The 22,960-nt window shown below is 44.6% G+C and overlaps 2 protein-coding genes across 5 annotated transcripts in view; one reads left to right on the top strand and one right to left on the bottom strand.

Annotated features, from left to right (window-relative positions):
• TMEM268 (transmembrane protein 268) overlaps window positions 1–7,907 on the top strand; it is a 35,632-nt gene extending 27,725 nt beyond the window's left edge. For all 4 annotated transcript variants that reach the window (XM_074016704.1, XM_005580962.4, XM_045373722.3 and 1 more), the window contains 2 exons: window positions 491–673; window positions 5,341–7,907. In XM_074016704.1, coding sequence (XP_073872805.1) covers window positions 491–673; window positions 5,341–5,520 — 363 coding nt within the window. In that variant the 3' untranslated portion in view covers window positions 5,521–7,907. The remainder of the gene's footprint in view (window positions 1–490; window positions 674–5,340) is intronic.
• A 10,644-nt stretch (window positions 7,908–18,551) lies between these two features.
• TEX53 (testis expressed 53) lies at window positions 18,552–19,707 on the bottom strand. The gene is given in 3 exon segments (XM_045373723.2): window positions 18,552–18,879; window positions 19,600–19,680; window positions 19,683–19,707. Coding segments are annotated over 3 exon segments (210 nt in total). The 3' UTR covers window positions 18,552–18,775.
• Between the last annotated feature and the right edge of the window lie 3,253 nt (window positions 19,708–22,960).

Raw genomic sequence — 22,960 nt, 5'->3', positions numbered from 1 at the left:
GTTTTGAGGCAGAGTCTTGCTCTGTCACCCAGGCTGGAGTGCAATGGTACCATCTTGGTTCACTGCAACCTCTGCCTCCCAGGTTCAAGCAATTCTCATGCCTCAGCCTTCCGAGTAGCTGGGTCTACAGGCATGCGCCACCACGCCCAGCTAATTTTTGTATTTTTAGTGGACACGAGGTTTCACAATGTTGGCCAGGCTGGTCTTGAACTCCTAGCCTCAAGTGATCCGCCCGCCTCGGCCTCCCAAAGTGCTGGGATTACAGGTGTGAGCCACTGTGCCTGACCATAAAAGGAAAAATATTTAGAAACTATTAATGACCATCTGTAGGGAATTATGTAATACCACCCATGTGACCAGCTTTTTCTGAGGTCATCGTCTGAGTCTGAGACCTCATCCTCTGCTCTGTCTGCAGCCTGGGGAGGGACTCAGCCTCGCAGATACCACCTGATTTAGGCACTCCTGAGCCCCTTCTCTGTTTCCTTTGCAGTCCTTGCTGAGGAGCAGACTGAGCCAGTTGTGTGTTGTCATGGAGACTGGGGTGAGCCCTGTAACAGCGGAGGGGCCTGAGGACTTGGAGGATGCTCCTCTCCTGCCTGGCAATTCTTGTCCTAACGAGAGGCCACTCGTGCAGACTGAGCTTCATCAGCTCGTTCCTGAGGCCGAGCCGGAGGTAACAGGCACTGGGGATAGTTGGGGCCATCCTCCCTCGGGGGAATTGCATATGTGGAGGCTTCCTAGATTCCCCGGGACATAGCTTCTCTCAGTTGGTAGACACTATACAAATCTAGCTCAGAGTTTTCGATCTTTTCATTCTTCACCCTAGCACTTAAAAAAATAGTTAAGCATTTTATATTTGTTGGGACTTTTTGTTGCATTATTTAATATCTTGGATATTCTTTTTGATGGTTGCATTGGATGGGTAGTTGCATGTTGATAGATTATAACTTACTTAACCATGAACATATTGACAAATATTTGGATCTTAGTCAATTAATCAATTATTTATTCATCTATCCAACCATTCATTCATCTACTTTAATTGCAGTTAGATAGTTGACTCCTCTTTGCATTTTTTTTTGTTTCGTTTTATTTTGAGACAGGGTCTCACTCCTGTCACCCAGGCTGGGGTGCAGTGGTGTGATCACTGCTCACTGTGGCCTCAACTTCCCAGGCTCAAGCAATCCTCCCACCTCAGCCTCCTGAGTAGTTGATACTGTAGGCATGTGCCACCATGCCTGGCTAATTTTTTGTATTTTTATTAGAGTCAGGGTTTTGCCATGTTGCCCAGGCTGGTCTCCAACTCTTGGGCTCAAGAGATCTACCTGCCTCGACCTCCCACTTCTTTGCATTTCTGTTGAATTCCAATTCCTCCCGCCCCAGAGTTCCCTTGGGTCCTGCCATCCACGCTGCCTCTTGGCTATGGCTCAGCACTGGCAGACCAGAAATCTGAAAATGTGGTTTGCAGCTTGTGCTACCTTCTTCTCATCATGAGGACAGACCCACTGTCGGGGAGACAAGCAGTGATGGTGACCTCAGGTGACATTTGAAACTTCAGAAGAGCACTTATATCTTTTTAGCCAAGAGGTTTGGGAATTCAAGGTCCAAACCAGCCCAGACTTTCTTTTTTGTACTGGTGGGGAGTAGGAAGCCTGCAGGTAGCACTATTTAAAAAAGAAAGTGACAGGGTGGTGCGGTGGCTCACTTGAACAAAGTGCTGAGATTACAGGTGTGAGCCACCATGCCTGGCCTCTATTAAAATCTTTTATCTTTTTTTTTTTTTTTTTTTTTTGAGACAGAGTCTCGCTTAGTCGCCCAGGCTGGAGTGCAGTGGCGCGATCTCGGCTCACTGCAAGCTCCGCCTCCCGGGTTCACGCCATTCTCCTGCCTCAGCCTCCCGAGTAGCTGGGACTACAGGCGCCCGCCGCCTCGCCCGGCTAATTTTTTGCATTTTTAGTAGAGACGGGGTTTCACAGTGTTAGCCAGGATGGTCTCGATCTCCTGACCTTGTGATCCGCCCGCCTCGGCCTCCCAAAGTGCTGGGATTACAGGCGTGAGCCACCGCGCCCGGCCCAAAATCTTTTATCTTTTTATATAAATTTTTAAATTTTTATTTAGAGACGGGGTTTTACCATGTTGCCAAGGCTCGTCTTGAACTCCTGAGCTCAAGTGATCCATCCGCTTCGGCCTCCAAAAGTGTTAGGATCACAGGTGTGAGCCGCCGTGCCCTGCCAAAATATTAAAAAAAAAAAAAAAAAAAAAAGAGAGAAATGATAAATGTATTAACCTCTTCACTTTATCCTATTGATTTTTTTTTTTTTAAGAGAAGAGATTGATAAGGTTATGTACTTTCTTGTGACATGCATCTGTGGGTTTTTGTGCAATAGCCCATTAAATATGGGTCTTTTAAATGATTATTCTCAGATTCATTCCAACTAATAGTAATACAATTTCCTGTCATGAGTATCAAGTGTGTGTGCACATGTTTTTAAAGTAGCTGCCCTTATAATTTAGTTAGGAAAAATATAATCGATGCCCAAGTCTCAACCTGTGCCAGATGGTCACATTTCAGTAGGAACCCAGGGCCTGTAAAAGATGGAAAGACCGTAATAATGACCTCTTACATTTTTACGGATTTTTCTCATGCATAAAATTCATTAGCATACTCTTCGAGGTATGAATTATTTTCCCTTCTTCCTTGATGGGTGAAATAAGGTTCCAAGAGGTCAGCTGACTTGCCCAAGGTTGCCAGAAAGGGAGAGTGCAGTAAGCCCAGGGCAGAAGCCAGCCCTGCTGATTCTAAGTAAGCCAATGTTCTTGCTATGGTTCTTTGCTTCTTATATTATTGATTTTAGAGTAAATTGGCGAGAAGACCGATCTGAGCTGGTGAGTGGTAAACTATTTGGTGTTTTATATTTTCTAGCACAAAGGATAACTTGAAACAAAAGCTAATCTTATGAACCATGTGGGGTTTCTGCTTTTTTGAGTGATAATGACGGAAAGATATTGATGCCATTTGTGGAGAACTAGGCACCGGACTCAATGCTTTCTGTCTATTAGTCTCTCCCTTTTTTTTTTTTTTTTTTTTCCCCCGAGATGGAGTTTCACTCTTCTGCCCAGGCTAGAGTGAAGTGGTGTGGTCTCAGCTCACTGCAAACTCCACCCCCCGGATTGAAGCGATCCTATTGCTTCCACCTCCTGAGTAGCTAGGATTACAGACGTCTGCCACGATGGCCGGCTAATTTTTGTAATTTTAGTAGACACGGCATTTTACCATGTTGGCCAGGCTGTTCTCGAGCTCTTGACCTCGGGTGATGCACCTGCCTTGGCCTCCGAAAGTGCTGGGATTACATGGGTGAGCCAATGCACCCGGCCTCTATTAGTCTCTTTAATCCTCACTCTAACTTACAGGGGTCAGTGCTACTATTTTCCTTATTCTACCAATGAGGAAATGGGCTCAATAATGTGAAGTGACTGCTCTGGGTTAGTCATAGAGTGGCTGAGTTGAAATTCCCTCTTGGCCTTTTTGACTTTAAAGCCTATTCTTAATTACTAACTCTACAGACATACCTAGTGTAACCCACACCTTATTTCATTACATTCAGAGTGGACACAAGTATTGTGAAAGAGCTTCAACACTATGCTTAAGGAATTTAAGCATTTCCCCTGAGATCCCATTTTCTATACCAGTGAATGGATCTTTACAGACCAACTGTGTTAATAAGAATGTGCAGTAAGGCCTAGCACAGTGGCTCACACCTGTAATCCCAACACTGTAGGGAGGCCAAGGCAGGAGCCCAGGAGTTCAAGACCAGCCTGAGCAACATAGTAAGATCCTATGTCTTTTTTTTTTTGAAACGGAGTTTTGCTCTTTTTGCACAGGCTGGAGTGCAATGGTGCGATCTTGGCTCACTGTAACCTCTGCCTTCTGGGTTCAAGTGATTCTCCTGCCTCAACCTCCCAAGTAGCTGGTATTACAGGCATGTGTCAGCATGCCCGGCTAAATTGTTTTTGGATTTTTAGTAGAGATGGGGTTTCACCATGTTGACCAGGCTGGTCTCGAACTCCTGACCTCAAGTGATCTGCCCGCCTTGGCCTCTCAAAATGCTGGGATTACAGGCATGAGCCACTGTACCCGGCTGTACTGTGTCTTTAAAAAAGAAAAAAAAGTACATTAAATGCAATTTTTAAATTCTTTTTTACTTAAAATTTTTTTATTGTGGCAAATATACATAATATAAAATTTACCATCTTAACCATTTTAAGTATATGGTTCAGCAGCATCAGGTACATTTACATTGTTATGCAACCATCACCATCAGCCATCTGCAAAATATTTTCGTCTTCCCAAATTGAAGCTCTGTGCCCTTTAAACACTAACTTCCCCTTTCCTTCTTCCTCCCTCCCCTCAACCCCTAGAAACCACCATTTTATTTTCTCTCCCTGTGAACTGATTACTCTAGGTGCCTCGTATTAGTGGAATCATACAGTACTTGTCCTTTTGTGATAAACCTAATTTTGGTAATCAATCTCTTTTTTTTCCCTTTTTTATGTTTTTCTTTCTTTTTTTTCTTTTACTGTCAGTGTCATATTTAAATGTAAGCAGTTTCTTTTAATATGTTAGGAGTACTTGTGTAAACAAATCTACAAGGTACCTCATATGAATTAAAGAATTCTGCTGTAATGGGAATATTCCTCTCCCCACCTCCACATTTAACTAGTAATTTTCTTCAAGTGAGTCACTTTGATCTCACGTACTTGACAGACTCATAGACATTTGAAAGTGGAAAAAGAATGTATTTGTGGCTGGCTAGGTTTACTTTCTTTTTATGCTTTTGAAATATATTTTTAATTTAATTTTTATTTTTGTAGAGACAGAGTCTTGCTCTGTTGCCCAGGCTGGTCTCAAACTCCTGACCTCAAGTGATCTTCTTACCTTGGCCTCCCAAAGTGCTGGGATTACAGGTGTGAACAACCATGCCCGGCCAACTAGGCTTAAAAAATTAGATAATTAGAAATTAGGTAATTTCTCTAGGGCTTCGAGGTTGCGTATTTTTTTTGTGCGTATTATTATTGCCATTCAGTAATTAGTTACCCACCTTGGCAATGAGGACACTGAAGCTGCAGGAGCCCCACAGGCCATGGATTGCAGAGCTGGGCTTCTGGACCAGGCTGACATCTTCTGAGAGTCCCAGGTGCTGACCTGGCCTGGTTCTTCCTAGTGAGCATCACTCCTGGGTCCAGGGGCAAGAAAGCAGTGTGGCCTTCCCCTGGTGCCTAAGCCGTTTTTCCTCAAGGGGCTCCCCTGTGGTATTCAATCTGCTTCCCTGCCTCTTCTAGGAAATGGCGCGCCAGCTGCTGGCAGTGTTTGGCGGCTACTACATCCGGCTTCTAGTGACCTCCCAGCTCCCTCAGGCAATGGGGACACGACACACGAACTCTCCGAGAATTCCATGCCCCTGCCAGCTCATAGAAGCCTACGTCCTGGGCACAGGTTGCTGCCCGTTCCTGGCCAGGTGACCTAGGGATGAAGGTACTCATGTTCCTCCAAGACTGAGCAGTCGGGAAGGCTTCAGGAGCCCAAGATGGCCAATGGGGAGCCCCAGGTGAGGAGAGAAGCATCTAGGGGCACTCCAAAAGGGGCTCGTGATGTCAGCCACTGGGGTGTTGTGCTCACTCCAGGGCCCAGCACACAAATCTCATGCTGTTTGACATCTCATGCTGACCCCCTGGCCTTTGCAGGAGCTGATGGTTACAGAGCTAGTCCCACCAAAGCTACTCTTTCTGCTGCTTAGAACTGTGGACACGTATGGAAGGACTGGACCCCTATCGCTTTCATTGTCCAGAGAGCCCAGGAGGCATGAAGATGACCAGACAGGGCAAATTATGTGTCCAAAACTTGGCCTCAGATGTTTCCATTTCCAACCCCTTCATGCCAGATGGGGAAACTGAGGCTCAGAGAGAATACTGTTCTATGTGGCGTTGCCTTGAACCCCTAAAATTATCAGACTGCCTTTTTCCAATATAAAGAAAAAATGTTTTCAGAATTCTCTCAATTTTTTATGTTTTTCTCCCCCATATTTTGTGAAAAGCAGTGGTACGTGTACATGTTGTCTACCAGTATACAGGCTACAGAAGACACAGAAGAAAGAGATCAAGGGCAGATAACTGTTGACAGGAATATTTGAGAAAGATTGATCCTGTTTGACTTGAGGACTTACTTTGTTCACAGGCATGCACGCTTGTGGCTGTGGTTTTATATTACAGATGTAGAACACTGGTTATGTTTCCCGACACAAACACTGTCCTGGAATGAAGTGTGATCAGCCACTTGTGGAATTCTGTGAAGAGCTCAGAGGCTTCCAAGTGATCTGCTCCTGAAACAAGTTTGAAGACCTATTGTTTCATCGACCCAAGTCCAAATGCCCTGACCTGGTATCTGAAGGATCCCCAGCCCCCAAGACCTAGCCTTCATCTGCGATTTTGGCTTCATCTCCCACAAAACCCCTTTATGGGTTGAAGCTCTTTCCTGGACTGACATACCTATTCCTTTCCATTTGTTGGACTCCTATTCATGCTTCAAAGTCCAGCTTTCTTAAGCCCTTCTTTAGGAAGCCTTCCCACACAGCCAACCCTGCTGCTCTCTGCCTCCTTTAAATTCTTGATACAGCTGTTGCCTGTTCTGATGTTTTATGGTATTGATTTTGTTTTCCTGTGTATATGCCAGTTTTTCTAACTAGACTGTAAACTCCTTAAGGACAGAGACTACACCTTGTACTTTTTGTGCATGACCTGGACCACTAAGGAAAAAAAAAAATCCGGTAGATTGATTGCTTTGCCATCCTCACAGCAGCTTTTGCAGATTGCTGTCCAAACTCACTTGAATGATGACATTGCTATGGACCTGGGTTCTGGACCTGATCTGCCAGTTCAAGCTGTGTAATTTTTGGCAAGTTGCTTTCTTTGCCTGGTCCTCAGTTTGCCCATCTATATAATGGGTGGATTGGATGATTTTTTTTTTTTTTTTCTTTTTAATTGAGATGGAATCTTGCACCATCACCCAGGCTGGAGTGCAGTGGCACGATCTTGGCTCACTGCAAACTCTGTCGCCTGGGTTCAAGTGATTCCCATGCCTCAGCCTCCTAAGTAGCTGGGACTACAGGTGTGCACCACTATGCCTGGATACTTTTTTTTGTATTTTTAGTAGAGATGGGGTTTTGCCATGTTAACCAGGCTGGTCTTGAACTCCTGACCCCAGGTGATCCGCCCGCCTCGGCCTCCCAAAGTGCTGGGATTACAGATGTGAGGCACCACAACCGGCCTGGATGATTTTTAAGGGCCCTTCTAGGTCCAAAGTTCTGGGAATTTCTAGCTTATTCTGCCCCTTCGTAGCTCTTGACCTGTCTATCCAGATGCAGAAACATCTGGCAACCCCACATGGCTGAGATGACCTGGGCCTAGGATGCCCTTGGACAGAAGACTGGCCTACCTAGCAGACCTGGAATTTTCTTCCTGATCTGCTGCTTCCAAGTTGTGTGACCTTGGCTAAGTCACTTAACCGTTCTGATTGTCATTTCACTTTTTAATAAAGTGGATCTGGAGAGCAAGAAATGTAATAAGCACGTGGCTCACCATTCAAGAGATGAGTCTGACCATTCACTTTCTGTGTGCCAGAGAAGAGAGACCATGGGTATAGACCAGCCCCTGGAAAGGCTGCTTTAGTCAAGGCTGAGAGCAGTTTTGCTCAAGGAAATTATTCACGGAGGTGACCACTGTCTTTCTGACCTGGCACAGAGGAAATGTTGGCTGTGAATATGACCAATAGAAAGAAGCCTGTATTTCTCATTCAGTCCTAGAATCCTGGTAAGTAAATAACAGAGAATAAAAATGTGTTTGTAAATGACAAAGCAGCAGTTTTTCAATTTTAAGGTCTACTTAAGAACCTTTGATGTGTGTTTCTTTTCCTGCCTTTTCCTTTCTTTAGAATGGATGATGGTCTCACCTAGTGGGTAGGGCTTTCAGGGTATGCCCACAATGTACATTTCTCTGCATCTGTGCCTCAGTTTCCTCACTTATAAAATCCCTATGATCTCTGTCTCACCTACTTTACAGGGTTGCTGTGAAGATCGCATACTACACACAAGAATGCTCATCAGTTTTTAAATTTTATTTAATTTTTATTTATTTTTTTTAAATGTAATTTTTTCAGAGAGATAGGGTCTTGTTGCCCAGCCTAGTCTTGAACTCCTGGCCTCAAGTGATCCTCCTGCCTTGGCCTCCCATGGTGCTGGGATTACAGGTGTGAACTACCATGCCCAGCCAGCTCCTAAGTCTTAAGGCTCTGTGTTAGTGATAGTTGTGGCCATCGTGGAGGCAGTGCGATGTCTTCGAGTGAGAGTGAAGCATGGATTCTAGAGTTCCATTTATTCTAATTCAAGTTCTTCCACTTAAGAACAATGTTCTTCCTCTCATTGAATCTCATTCCTCATCTGTAGGATGGGGATGAGAGCATGTACTTGGCAGGTTGTTGTAGTAAGGATTAAATAATGATGTAAAAAAGTGTCAAGTGCTTGCAACTTTGAATTCTAAACTTGAGTGAAAACTCAATAAATTGTTGCTTAAAAATTTTTTTGTCATGTATATTGTAGATACCTGATGTATATTTTTGTTGATGTAGCAGGTCATTAACAGTTAAGGCTATTCAGTCTGCCTCAGACCTCACCTATTTCAGTGCCATGGGGTATATTTATGTCAATAAAGATTTTAGTCAAATCTCTGGAATTCAGCATCCAGAGATAACATAGCAAGGAGATAAAGAGCAAACCGTTGATTTTGGGCCAGATACTCACTCTTTCTGTACTTCCTGTACCTAATTTCCTCATCTACTAAGGGGGGAGTGTGATAATAAGGGGGGTTAATGGAAGCGATTGATGTGAAGCACAGAGCCTGGTCCACAGTAAGGGCTCAGTCAGTGGGGGACGTTTCTTCTGCAGCTGCTGGCTGCTGTTGGCTTCTAGTTTATGTTATCCTATGTTATCTTATAGTTGAGTGTTTTTACATTTAGGTCTGTAATTCATTTTGAGTTAGTTTTTCTGAAGGATGTAAGGTCTCTATCTGGATTAAGTTTTTGCATATTGTTCCAGCACCATTTGTTGAAAAGACTCTCTTTGCTCCATTGTATTGCCTTTGCTTTTTTTTTCCCAAGGATCAGTTGACTATACTTATGTGGGTCTATTTCTGGGCTCTCTATTTGTTCCATTGATCTATGTGTCTGTTCTTTCCCAAAAACACACTGTCATGATTACTGTAGCTTTATAGTAAGTCTTGAAATTGGATATTGTGAGTCCTCCAACTTTGTTCTTCTCTCTCAATGTTGATTTGGCTATTGTGTGTCTTATGCCTTTCCATGTAAACTTTAGAATCAGTTTGTCAATATCCACAAAACAACTCACTGTTTATTTTGATTGGGATGGCATCAAATCCATAGATCAAGTTGCAAGAACTGACATTTTCACCATATTGATTTCTGTCTACAAACATAGAATCTATCTTCATTTATTTAGCTGTTCTTTGATTTCTTTTATCAGTTTTGTAGAGGTTTTTCCCTTTTCCTACAGTTTTTTTTTGTAATTTTTCTTACAGATCTTGTACATATTTTGTTAGATTTATAAGATTTATACCTAAATATCTTATTTTTTGGGGTGCTAATAAAAATAGTATTGTATATTTAGTTTCAAATTTCATTTGTTCATTGCTAATATATGGGAAAGTGATTGACTTTTATCTATTCATATTGTATCCTGCAACCTTGCTATAATCTCTCATTAGTTTTAGGAGTTTCTTTGTTGATTCTTTTGTTGATGAGATAATCATCTCGGAACCTGTAAACAAAGACAGTTTATTTCTTCCTTCCTCATCTGTATATCTGCATACTTTTTATTTCCTTTTCTTGTCCTATTTCATTGGCTTGGACTTCCAGTATGATGTTGAAGAGTAGTGGTAAGAGGGAACATTCTTGCCTTGTTTATGATTGTAGTGGGAGTTTCTAGTGTCTCACTATTTTTTTTTTTTTTTTTGAGACAGAGTCTTGCTCTGTTGCCCAGGCTGGAGTACAGTGGCGTGATCTCAGCTCACTGGAACCTCCATCTCCTGGGTTCAAGCAATTTTCCTGCCTCAGCCTCCCGAGTAGCTGGGATTATAGATCTGCACCACCATACCCGACTAATTTTTATACTTTTTTTTTTCTTTGGTAGAGACGGGGTTTCTTCACATTGGCCAGCTTCGTCTCAAACTCCTGACCTCAGGTGATCTGCCCTCCTTGGGCTCCCAAAGTGCTGGGATTACTGGCGTGAGCCACCATGCCTGGCCTTCACTATTAAATATAATGTTAGCTCCGGACTTTTTGGTAGGTTTTTTTGTTTTGTTTTGTTTTGTTTTGTTTTTGAGACAGAGTCTTGCTCCATCACCAGGCTGGAGTGCAGTGGCCCCATCTCGCCTCACTGCAACCTCTACTTCCTGGGTTCAAGCAATTCTTCTGCCTCAGCCTCCCAGTAGCTAGGACTACAGGCGTGTGCCACCACACCCAGCTAGTTGTTTTGTGTTTTTAGTAAAGATCAGGTTTCACCATGTTGGCCAGGATGGTCTTGATCACTTGACCCTGTGATCCGCCCGCCTCGGCCTCCCAAAGTGCTGGGGATTATAGGCATGAGCCACCATGCCCAGCCCTAGTAGTTTTTTTGTTTTGTTTTGTTTTGTTTTGAGACAGGGTCTCACTCTGTCACCCAGGCTGGAGGCTGGAGTGCAGTAGCACGATCACAGCTTACTACAGTCTTGATCTCCGGCGCTCAAGCAATCCTCCTGAGTAGCTGGGTCTATACCATACCTGGCCAATTGTTTTTTTTTTTGAAATGGAATCTCACTCTGTCACCCAGGTTGGAGTGGAGTGGTGGGATCTTGGCTCACTGCAACCTCTGCCTCCCAGGCTCAAGTGATCCTCTCACCTCAGCCTCCTGAGTAGCTGGGACCACAGGCATGCATTGCATGCCTGGCTAATTTTAGTATTTTTGGTAGAGACAGGGTTCTGTCATGTTAGTGTTGCTCAGTTTGGTCTTGAACTCCTTAGTTCAGGTGATCCACCAACCTTGGCCTCCCAAAGTGCTGAGATTACAGGCGTGAGCCATCGTGCCTGGCCTGGGCCACCACATCCAGCCAAATTTTTTTAGTTTTTTGTAGAGATGGGGGTCTCATTTTGTTGCCTAGGCTGGTCTTGAACTCCTGGAGTTGATCCTCCCACCTCAGCCTTCCAGAGTGTTGAGATTTCAGGCCTGAGCCACCATGCCCAAATGAGATATTCTTTAACAAGTTGAGAAAATTTCCTCTCTATTCCTTGCTTACTGAGAGGAAATTAGCTTTCTTTTGAATAGTCATTGCATAGTATATCTTTGTTCATCCTTTTACTTTTGACCTCCATATTCTTACATTTAAGGTTTCACCCTTGTAGGCATGTAAGATTTGCTTTTTTGAAATTAAGATTTTTTTAAATTCGGAGTATTTACTACACTATGTCTAATGTGTTTATTGATAGACTTGGGTTTGAATGTACCATCTTACTAATAAGTCTTTCTATTGGTTTTTCTCTTACTGTGTTCTTTTCTTTTTTCTGTCTTTTTTCCTTCTTTTGGATTAAGGTTGTTTGTTCTGGGTAATTTCTCCTTTATTAGCATATGAAGTATACTTTTCTTTTAGTTCTTATCCTAGATTTAACAAGCATCCTTGACTAACTGAAGTGTATTATAAGTGGTTACTTCTACCATTTTCTGGACAACCCAGCAACTACACAATTTTTTTTTTTTTTTTTTTTTTTTTGAGACAGAGTCTCCCTCTGTGGCCCAGGCTAGAGTGCAGTGGCACAATCTTGGCTCACTGCAACCTCCTGCCTCCCAGCTTCAAGCGATTCTCCCGCCTCAGCCTCCTGAGTAGCTGGAATTACAAGTGTGCACCACCACACCCTGACAATTTTCGTATTTTTAGTAGAGACAGGGTTTCACCATATTGTCCAGGCTGGTCTCGATCTCCTGATCTCAAGTGATCCACCTGCCTCAGCCTCCCAAAGTGCTGGGATTACAGGTGAGAGCTACCAGGCCTGGCCCCAACAACTATACAGTTCTTTCACCTTTCTACCTGTTGTGGTAGTCTTGTCATGGATTTCAGTTTTCTCTGTATTTTAAGCCACAACAGACATTCTTATTAATGCTTTCTAGAGTCAATATTCATTTAGATTTATTCACGTTACTTTTTATTACTCTTTATTTGTTATTTCTTTTTTATTACCCTTCGTTCCTTTCTGTATTTCTGTGCATCTATTTTGGATCCTTCTTCTCCTGGAACTAACTTTAGAATTTTTCTTCAATATAGTATCACATTTAGTATAGTATATTTAGAAATACCTTTAGTGTTTTCCTTTCAGTACGGATCTTGTGATGAATTCAATTTTTGTTTGCTGAGAAGTGTGTATTTTGTTTTTGTTCTTGGAAGATATTTTTGGTAAGTAAGGAATTCTAGGTTAGTGCAGTTATTTTCTTTTCACCTTTTGAAAATGTCTTTGGTTTCTATTGTTTCTGTTGAGAAGTCATCTGTCAGCCCCATTGTTGCTCTTAACATTTTCTATGAGTTTTAGCAGTTATATTCTGATGTGCCTAGCTGTAGCTTTTAAGGTATTTTTCTTGCTTGTGCTTGTTCACAGCACATCTTGAATCTGTGACATGATATCTTTCATCACGGCATTCACCCTCTTCTCTCATCTTGTTCAGGACTCTAATGATAAGTGTTAGACCTTTTCACTATATCTCTAAGACACTTCTTGGTATTTTTCCATTCTTTTGGCTCTTTGTGATTCAGTCTGGATATTTTCTACTGACTAGTCTTCTCCATTAATCTTGTCTTCATTTGTGTTTAATCCTATCAATTGAGTTTTTTTGTTAACCCTATGTTTCATTTAAAAGTCAATCCAGTTTCTAACTTTTTTTTTTTTTTTAAGAGGTAGGGTCTTGCTTGTTGCCCAGGCTGGAGTGGGCACAATCACAGGTCACTGCAGCCTTAAACTCCTGGGACCTAAGACTCCCAAGTAGCTAGGACGATAGGCAGGTGCCACCACGCCTGGCCAATTTTTAAATTTTTTGTTGAGACGGGATTTTGCTGTGTTGCCCAGGCTGATCTCGAACTTCTGGCCTCAAGTAATCCTCTTGCCTCTGCCTCCTAAAGCACTGGGATTACAGGTGTGAGCCACCATGCCCAGCCTGAGTCTTTAATTTCATCTATCATAACGTTCAGTTCCACAATTTTGTTTTTTAAAAAATAGTTTCCAGTTCTCAAATGAAATTACCAATCTTGTCATCTATTCTTCTCAATATTTAATTGTACTGCTTTTTTTTTTTTGAGACGAAGTCTCGCTCTATCACCCAGGCTGGAGTGCAGTGGCGCGATCTTAGCTCACAGCAAGCTCCGCCTCCCAGGCTCACGCCATTCTCCTGCCTCAGCCTCCTGAGTAGCTGGGATTACAGGTGCCCGCCACCACGCCCGGCTAATTTTTTTTTGCATTTTTAGTAGAGACGGGGTTTCACCGTGTTACCAGGATGGTCTTGATCTCCTGACCTCGTGATCTGCCTGCCTCGGCCTCCCAAAGTGCTGGGATTACAGGCGTGAGCCACCACGCCCTGCTAATTGTACTGCTTTTAAAGTTCATGTCTGCAAACTCCAATATCTGTTTTTTTTTTTCCTTTTGCTCTTCAGTCAGTTGGTCTTATTTTTTGATATTCATGGTAATTTTTCATTAAATGCTAGATATTTTGAAAAATGAAATATCAAAGGAGATATACAAGGCTCTGGATCTTCCCTCAGACAGGATTTACTTTTACCTCTGGGAAAAGTAGGCTTGAGATAAACTTGACCCTGGGCTTTGTAAGAGCTAGTCTAGTTGTGATTACACCTTACTCTCAGGCTGTAGCCCTTCAGGGGTTTTAGCTAATATATATATATGTATATAAATATGTGTGTATATATACATATATGTGTATTAATATATATTAATATATAATATATTTATATTATATATATAAATGTAATATATATATATCTCTCTAACCAGGACTCCTCTTTCATGGTGAGTCCTAAACCTCCAATTTTTGTTACCCCAAGCTGTGAGACTTCTGAAAGCTTTACTCTGCTTTTCAGCTACTTGGACTCTGCTTAGGACTTGGCAGGTGCCTCAAGGGGATAAGAAGGCTTCATTGTTCATCTCCTCTCTCTGTACTTTCCTCTTCAGCATCTTGGCCCCTCATGTCCTCACTATGTTGATATCTCTCTGATGCATTCAAACACACTTAAGAAAAAAAAAAACAATTGCTTTTAAACTGCTGTCAGCAGGAGGGTTGGTCTGATATAAGCTAGTTTGCCATGATCAGAAGTAAGTCCAGCTGTGGCCTCCATGATTATTGTTATTGTTGTTATTTGAGAATCCTTCAAAGAAAGATGTCACCCTGTGTCTGAGAGCTCTTTAAAAAAGTCACAGGATGGAGGCTTCTTTGCATCCCTTCTGTGAAGGAGTTTCTAAATTATCAAAATAGGAAGTGACATTTAAGGAGCATCTTTTTTGTGTAAAGCACTGCTATAGTTGTTGCAGGAAGCAGCTCCAAGAAATAAGGAACATGGGGTTTGCTGGAGAAGGAAAGTGGGACCCTGGCATGGGAGGAGGTGAGGAATGCACAGGACAAGGGGAATCTGGGTAAGAGGGTGGGTCCAGTGGATACAGTATGAGAACGGGCAGTGGAAGAGGACTCTGGACATGAGGTCTGGGAAAGTGAACTGTATCTTCACCCAACGGATGCCAGTGGGGTCTCACTCATCCCATGGGGAAGAGGTGCCACAATGCTGTGAGCTGACAACTCCGCACACATGTGGTAAGCCCCTCTGCTTCCTTCCAGCTATAGTTCTTTTACCTTTTCCTGCTAAATATTGCCAACCTTCTTAATAATGGCCATCCAGATGTCCCACAGGCCCCTCCAGCTTGGAATAGCCCAAAATTAAGTGATCTGCTGTGTGTTGTCCACTTGGCCTCAATACCACAAGGACCTCATTCTCCAGAATCTTCTTTCCTGTACGGTTCTGAGTTAGAATTGGCCAGCCTTGCTTGAGAAATACGACTCAAGGCCCTCTTCATCCTTACTGCTGCTGCCCTACTGTAGGCCTGTATCACTGTCTGTCCTGATCACCTAGGCAGTTGCTTAATTTGTTTTGTTTTGTTTTGGTAGAGATGGAGTCTTGCTGTGTTGCTCAGGCTGATCTCAAACTCCTGGCCTCAAGTGATCCTCCTGTGTCTGCCTCCTGTAGTTCTGGGGCCACAGACATAAACCCTGCCTCTTAATTGGATTTCTGCATTAGTCATGATCCAATTGGGAGACAGAAACCACATAACAATTTGAATTTGAGAAGTTTAATGTAAGTACTAACTAGAACAGGGGATTGGAGTAATGAAGGAGTGGTAAGAAGTCAGGAGAGCTTTAAAGAATATAGGAATAATGGACATAAGGAGCAGCCAGCACCCCTAGAACTAAGAAAGAACACCCCCAGGCTCTATCCCCAGCTGAGATCCAGATCTTGCTGGGAAGGGGGTGGCTGTGGCTTACAATGGCAGAGAAGTCTGGGAGAATGTTCTAGAGTCTGCCCTTGGGTGCCAGGGATATCTGTCATGGAACGGTGTCTGATTAGAGGCACACCTCCTATTTGTGGGGGACACTAGGAGAAGCTGTTAGTTGCAAAGTGCTACTGACCACCATCCTCTGCAGGATTCCTGTTCTGGAAAAGTTGCCTGCACTGCAGGAGGGTGATGTTGGAGAAGCTGTGAGTTGTGTGCTGTTAAGATGGGCCCCTTACAACCAGGAAGGAAGGCCCCTTCCTCCTCCAATGTCTCTAGCACCCCCTCCTGACAGAGCCTAACATTGCACCAACTACCAACATAAAAATATTTAAAGGGCCAGTTCCATTTTTGAAGAGCAGGCAATGAACAGTCAATTTGGGGTCCAGAGCAATAACTGAATGTCATTCTACCATTATCGAGGGGCTGCATAACCAAGTGGTTAAAAGTGTGGACTCTGCAGTTGCGTTTTTGAGTTCAAGTCTTAGCTCTGGCACTTTATGTGAATTAGTGTAAACCTTAAAAGATTTATTTAACCTGTGTCTCAGTTCCCTAATCTGTAAAATCAGGTAGTAATAGTTCTAACCTTTTTGGGTTATTTTGCTGATTGGGTTGATATTTATGAAGCACTTAGAAGAGGACCTGGCACAGAGTAAGCAATGTACCGGACTGTCTATTGCGATTATTATACTCAAATCGTGGTGACACGCACCTGTAATCCCAGCTACTTGGGAGGCTAAGGCAGGAGAATCTCTTGAACTCGAGAGATGGAGGTTGCAGTGAGCTGAGATCACGCCACTGCACTTCAGCCTGGATGACAGAGCGAGACTCTGTCTCAAAAAAAAAAAAAAAAAAAAAAAAAAAAATCCGTCCTTCAAATTGTAGCCAGGATGGGCTTTTCATTGAAGGTGTGACTTTTACTCCACAATCCCATGGCCATATTCCTTTATTCTTCACTTTTCTGAGGCAGGGCAGGCACAAGGAGTGTTAATTAATAAGTTGTCTTCTGGCCAGGTGCAGTGGCTCACGCCTGTAATCCCAGCACTTTGGGAGGTTGAAGTGGGCGGATCACCTGAGGTCAGGAGTTTAAGACCAGCCTGGCCAAAATGGCAAAAACCTGTTTCTACTAAAAATACAAAAATTAGCTGGGTGTAGTGGCACGTTCCTGTAGCTACTTGGGAGGCTGAGGCAGGAGAATCCTTGCACCTGGGAGGTGGAGGTTTCAGTGAGTGGAGATCATGCCACTGCCCTTCAGGCTGGGTGACAGAGCAAGACTCCATCTCAAACAAACAAACAAAAAGGCGTTGTCTTCCAACTCACCTTGTTTGTTATGGTCTAATGTCCCCTCAAATTCATATGTTGAAATCTTAACTCCCAAGGTGATGGTTTCAGAATTGCAGACTTTGGGAGGTTTAGGAGGATTAGGTCATGAGAGCAGAGCCCTCATGATTGAGATTAGTGCCCTTATGAAAGAGCCTGAGAGAGACCCCTCACCCCTTCTGCTATGTGAGAACACAGCAAGAAGCGCCCTCTATGAGGAACGGGCCCTCACCAGACACTGATTCTGCTGGAGCCTTGAGCTTGGATTTCCCAGCCTCCAAAACTGTGAGAAATAAACTTCTGTTGTTTGTAAGTCACCCAGTTATGGTATTTTATTTTAGTAGCCCGAACAGACTAAGGCACTGTTCATAGTACAAAAGTCGGAAATCAGGACTGTGTCACTTTGTTGCTTAAAACTCATCTGTGGCTTCCCATTATTTTCAAGATAGAGTCCAGCTCCCTTTCCCTGGATACAAAGCTCTTGGTGTTCTGCTCACCTCCCACCAAACCCTGGCTCAGGTTTTCACTTGAGTTACTCCAGACTTGGTACTTTGCTACCCTCATGCCTTCCCGGGTCGTGTCCCTATTTTCCAACTTTGCTGATTGTATTCCCTCCTTCTGGAATATCATCCCCTCTCCTTTTGGCTAACTCCCTTTCTTTTTTTTTTTTTTTTTTTTTTTTGTTGAGACAGAGTCTCCCTGTGTCGCCCAGACTGGAGTGCAGTGGCCGGATCTCAGCTCACTGCAAGCTCCGCCTCCCGGGTTCACGCCATTCTCCTGCCTCAGCCTCCCGAGTAGCTGGGACTACAGGCGTCCGGGCTAGTTTTTGTATTTTTTAGTAGAGACGGGGTTTCACCGTGTTAGCCAGGATGGTCTCGATCTCCTGACCTTGTGATCCGCCCGTCTCGGCCTCCCAAAGTGCTGGGATTACAGGCTTGAGCCACCGCGCCCGGCCGGCTAACTCCCTTTCAACCTTCAGAAAACTGAAGCCCCATCTCCTCCAGGAAGCCTTCCATGAATCCCCAAGTCAGTGGCAAAATGCTTCTTTGTCATTTTGCTCTCCAAGTGTTTGCCCTGTTATGGCAGAGTGATACACTTCTGTGCCTGGCTCCCTGGCTAATGTGGAAACCATGTGGGGTCCTCTGCATGGTAATCACAGTCGCATGCTCCGTGTTTCAGCACGAGCAGTGCTGCGTATCTGCACCGGCTACGTGTTGCATAACTCTAGGGCTGCTGTTTGCAGAGTTTTTCACAACCTGCCCTGCTGTTCCCTGTGGCCCTGAGCGTCAAATGGAGTCGCACAGTAGGTGAGCAGAATTGTGTGCCCTCAAGCTCTGGACGTTTATGACAGCGGCCTGTTATGCAAACTGGCCTCTCCTAATAGAGCACTTCCTTGTTAGGTTGGTTAGGAGTGACTGAAAAAAAATGTGTTAATGTGTTAAAATGATAAAACCGCATTTCTTTCCAAGAGGTGCCAGGGTCTAATTCTTGGGAATCACAGAGGTAGGGCTGGCAAAGGGGGAAGGAGGAGAGACACTTCCTCTGATGTGACCACAGACTTTAATTGGAGGCAGCTCCCCCAACGGTGGCTTTTTCAGAAGCTGGAGTGACTCTTGGTGGTGGCACAGGGATGGCTTAGACATCTTCTCCTCCTGCAGGGGAGTTTCTGAATCAGTCTTCATGACTCCTGTCCACCACCCTCTTCCTCATGGAAGCGCAGCAGCCATGCAGCCTCAGGGACCACGTGGGTGCCGCCGACTAGAATGCTCATGGCCTCCTGAGGGTGCACGCCTTGAGCATCACGCGTTTGTCATGGGGGAGGCGTGGATGTCTGTTTGGTGCAGCACTGTGGAGAGAATTTGTGTTCAGATCTGAAAGAACAGAGGAATAAACTTATCCTGGGTAAAGGCTTTGAGTGATACGTGAATAACCTATCTTGGCCATACTCCACTCAGAGACTCCTCAGATCATTCATGGCTTTAAAAATAAAAGTTTGCTTGTGTGAGCTAAGAATGATCTCAAGCTGGGTAAAGCAATGGAGATTTTAGAGTTCACTCATTACCTCAGCATGGCCCAGCTGATCCTAATACACATCCACAGATATCATTTGCTGAATGTCTTCTTTGTGTGTGGCCATATGCATTCACTTACACACAGTGTCTCCCTTCATCTTCTAACAGCCTGCACAGTGGGCGATATATTATCGTTATCCTCATTTTGGAGAGAAGGATGCTGAGGCTTAGAGAGGGAGGGTCGGCGACATGCCCAAATTCAGTAAGCAGCCGAGGCAGAGTTTAAACTACCATCTAATAAAATACCACAAACTCAGTGAGAAATTAAATGAATCAATAAACTACTATGGAGGACTAAAGCCAGTGATTTCAACGAATATCTGCTACCTAATAACTAATCTCTAATAACTCATAGAGTCTTTAGGTTGTGTCGTTACAGGTTTGAGTATGCCCTTTCCACACTCCCAGAAGGCTGAAGGAAATCTGGGCATGTCCCAGCAGGAGGTGGCTGGGGAGGCCGAGGCACAGAGAATCATCAGATGTTCCCGACACTATCATACACCCACTCCTGGAACCTACTAAAGGACCGTGGATGATGCTGTTGGAACATTCTTGGATTGTGGAAGCCAGCAGTGGTAGAAGACCCCTCGCTGGTCTTCGGCAACAACAGAAGATCTTGGACCCCATGTTTTGGTGGGCGGTGGGAGGAGGAAAGGGCACTGGGGCTCCTGGCTCTGCAGCTCCAATCCCAGAAACCCATTGTTATTTAAGCACTGGGTCATAGTGGGCCCTCCCCTCTCTCTGACCTGCTGTAGCTCCCTGTGGCCAGCAGTTCCAGGCCCACCTGCCTGGGCCCACCACTCTGAGGGCCGGTCTTTCCTCAAGCGTGCACATTTCTCCTACCTGTGGAAAGGACTTGGAGCCTCCACTCTGCCAGTCTTTACCTGTAGGGTCGCCTTCTTGAACCGCAGATGTTGGAGGTCCGGCACAGTTCTCTGGGCAGCGTCGTTTTCTAGATGAACTTAAGACTGTAGCTGAAAAACGTGAATCTCTTCTTTGCCAGGTCCCATAGCAGCAGAACCCCAGGAGATGCGGCAGCCCATGGAGACAAGCTCGTGTTTAAGAGTCAGATTTGCCTTCTCTCTAGGTGTGTGTGTGCTCTTGGGTGGGTTCTGTAATCTCTTCGTGCCTCACTTTATTTTATTTTATTTATTTATTTTTTGAGACAGAGTCTTGCTTTGTAGCCCAGGCAGGAGCGAAGTGGCATAATCATAGCTCACTGCAACCTTGAACTCCTAGGCTCAAGTGATCCTCCTGCCTCAGCTTCCTGAGTAGCTGGGACTCCAGATGTGTGACACCAAACCTGGCTATTTTTTTTTTTTTTTTTTTTTTTTACTTTTTGTAGAGACGGTATCTTGCTATTCTTCCCAGGCTGGTCTTAAACTCTTGGCCTCAAGTGGTCCTCCTGCCTCGGTCTCCTAAAGTGCTGGAATTACAGGCATGAGTCAATTTGCCCAGCCACTGGCCTCCCTTTCTTATCTGGAAAATGGGAACAGTAATACCACCTTGGAGTGATGAGTGTTTAATTGTCTGTAAACTGGCCACTCTGATGGGAGGTGCCTCAAAGTGCTTTCTGTGCTCATTGTCTTCCCATATGGTTTGTTGGCTCCATTATTCCAGCTGGGCCCAGGTCCCACGGGAGCATGATGATGCAGCTCAGCTTTGCTGGTCCCAGTCCTGGCACTGCCACTAACTTGCTGTGTGGCTTTGGGCTAGCCCATGCTGAGGTCCCCCGCATCTGCCACAGGAAGTCAGTGTGCTGCATCATCCATCTTTCCAAGGATTCTCCCAGCTCTGATGACCCAAGGTTGTAAGTCTATCTTATTCCCAACCTCCTTTCTCTTTTCCAGGCTCTGGCCATCTGCTCTTGCTCCCCTTTCTCTGTGGCTAAAGCCCCACTTTGGAAATTTCCATCATCAGTGGTCGTGTGTCAATCACAGCACACTGGGTTCACTCCATGGCCTCATCCTTGGGCAGTGGCTTCCCACCTGTCCAGTGCTCCTCTCCAGCCTCAGTCACCAGCATCTCTTACTTGGATTATTGCAACGGCTCCAAACCATCAGCATTAAGCATCAACACAGATGAATCCTCCTCCTACAGACATTAGATCATGTCACACCTCTGCCCAGAACCTCCCAGTGGCTTCCAGTATCATGCAGAGTAAAAGAAAAGTCCTTCCCTGGGCCTCTCGAAACAACTCATAATCTAACCATTTATCCACCTGTCCCTCACTGTCTACTGCTACTTTACCCTTCATCCCTTTCCTGCCACACCAAACATATTGCTCTTTGCATTTGCTCCACCTTCTGCTGGAATGCTCTTCCCCTAGAGATCCACAAGATTCATTCTCTCACTTCTTTCAAACCTTTGCTTAGAGAACACTTTATCTTTTTTTCACTGCAAACTCCGCCTTCGGGGTTCAAGCGATTCTCATTCCTTAGCCTCCTGAGTAGCTCGGATTACAGGCACGCACTACCATGCCCGGCTAATTTTTGTGTTTTTAGTAGAGACGGGGTTTCACCATGTTAGCCAGGCTGGTCTCGAACTCCTGACCTCAGGAAATCTGCCTGCCTCGGCCTCCCAAGGTGCAGGGATTATAGGTGTGAGCCACCACACCCAGCCATGAACACTTTTTCTAGTGAGGCCTTCTCTGGCCCATTTACTCTATTTAATTCTCTCCATTTATTCCCTCTGTTTAAGCCTCCTCCCCACTCCCAGCACTCTCTATTTCCCTTCCCCACCTCATGCTTCTCTGCAGCCCTTGTCATGTTCAGAAGTAGCCTAGAATTCATTTATGTTCTTGTACTCACTTTCCCATTAGTAAACCCAGGAAGGCAGGGAGTCTTCTGTGTTCGCTGCTGAGTCCCCAGTGCAGGGTGTAGGACAGGTGGTTAACAGCATTTGTGGCATGGTTGGATGAACCTGTATGTATCTCACTTTGGTTCAGGGTTCAAGCAGGTGCTGTCACCAGGGAGTAGCAAGGAATGTCACAACCAGCAGGACACCACCTGCCTCACCCATCTGCCAAGTTGATTAATAGCTTTATGGATGACTTATAGGGTTGCTTTTGGCTGCCTGCTGGTGGGACCACCTCTCTTCCCCACCCTCTCCATCCCAAACGTGCTTTTCCTCCTCTCATGTTTCCTATTTTGGGGACAGGTACCACTATTCATTTTGTGTCTGCAGCTAGAAATGGGGCACCCCTTACCTCCCGTCTGTTCACATTCATCAAGGTCTTTTGAATCTATCCCATAAATATCTCCATTGTCGCACCCTCCATTCCCATTGCCCTCACCACTAGCACCTCCTGTCTTTGGATCCTGACCACTGCTTTCCCACTAGCCTCTCTGGTGGCTCATCTGCAACCAGAAGATCTGTCCCTGGTGCCAATCCTGTTAGATCACTCCTCCTCTGCCTTAAACCCTCAGTGGCTCCCCTGTTCTGCTGTTCAAACTTGTCTGAGGATCTGCCCCTGTGAACTTTGCCAGCTCCACTGGTTCCAACTCAGTCACTACTCTTCAGCCATAGGAGCTGCTGGCTGTGCTCCAGACTTTCTCTTACTGTTCTATCCCTGTGCCTCTGCACAAGCTGCAACCTGCACCTCCATGTCCTCTCCTCATTACACTTGAAGACAGCTCAGGTGTGACCTCCTTCAAGAAGCTCAATCCTTCACCCCATTCTCCCTTCCATGAACAGGCTTTAAAAAAAAAATCTCAGAAAGTTATGGGAATAGAAACAGCCATGATGTCAAGAACACTGACATTCATTGAGCATTTGGGCAGGTCCTTTGACATCTCTGAGCTCATTTCATTTTCCTCTCCACCTTGCAAAGAAGGGACTTTGTCTGATTTTCCAGATGGAGGGAATTGAGCCTAAGAAA

This window comes from Macaca fascicularis, chromosome 15 (assembly GCF_037993035.2).
Source record: "Macaca fascicularis isolate 582-1 chromosome 15, T2T-MFA8v1.1".
Taxonomy (NCBI): domain Eukaryota; kingdom Metazoa; phylum Chordata; class Mammalia; order Primates; family Cercopithecidae; genus Macaca; species Macaca fascicularis.
Note: the sequence above shows the minus strand (reverse complement) of the source record. Positions and strands in the feature narration are given on the sequence as shown.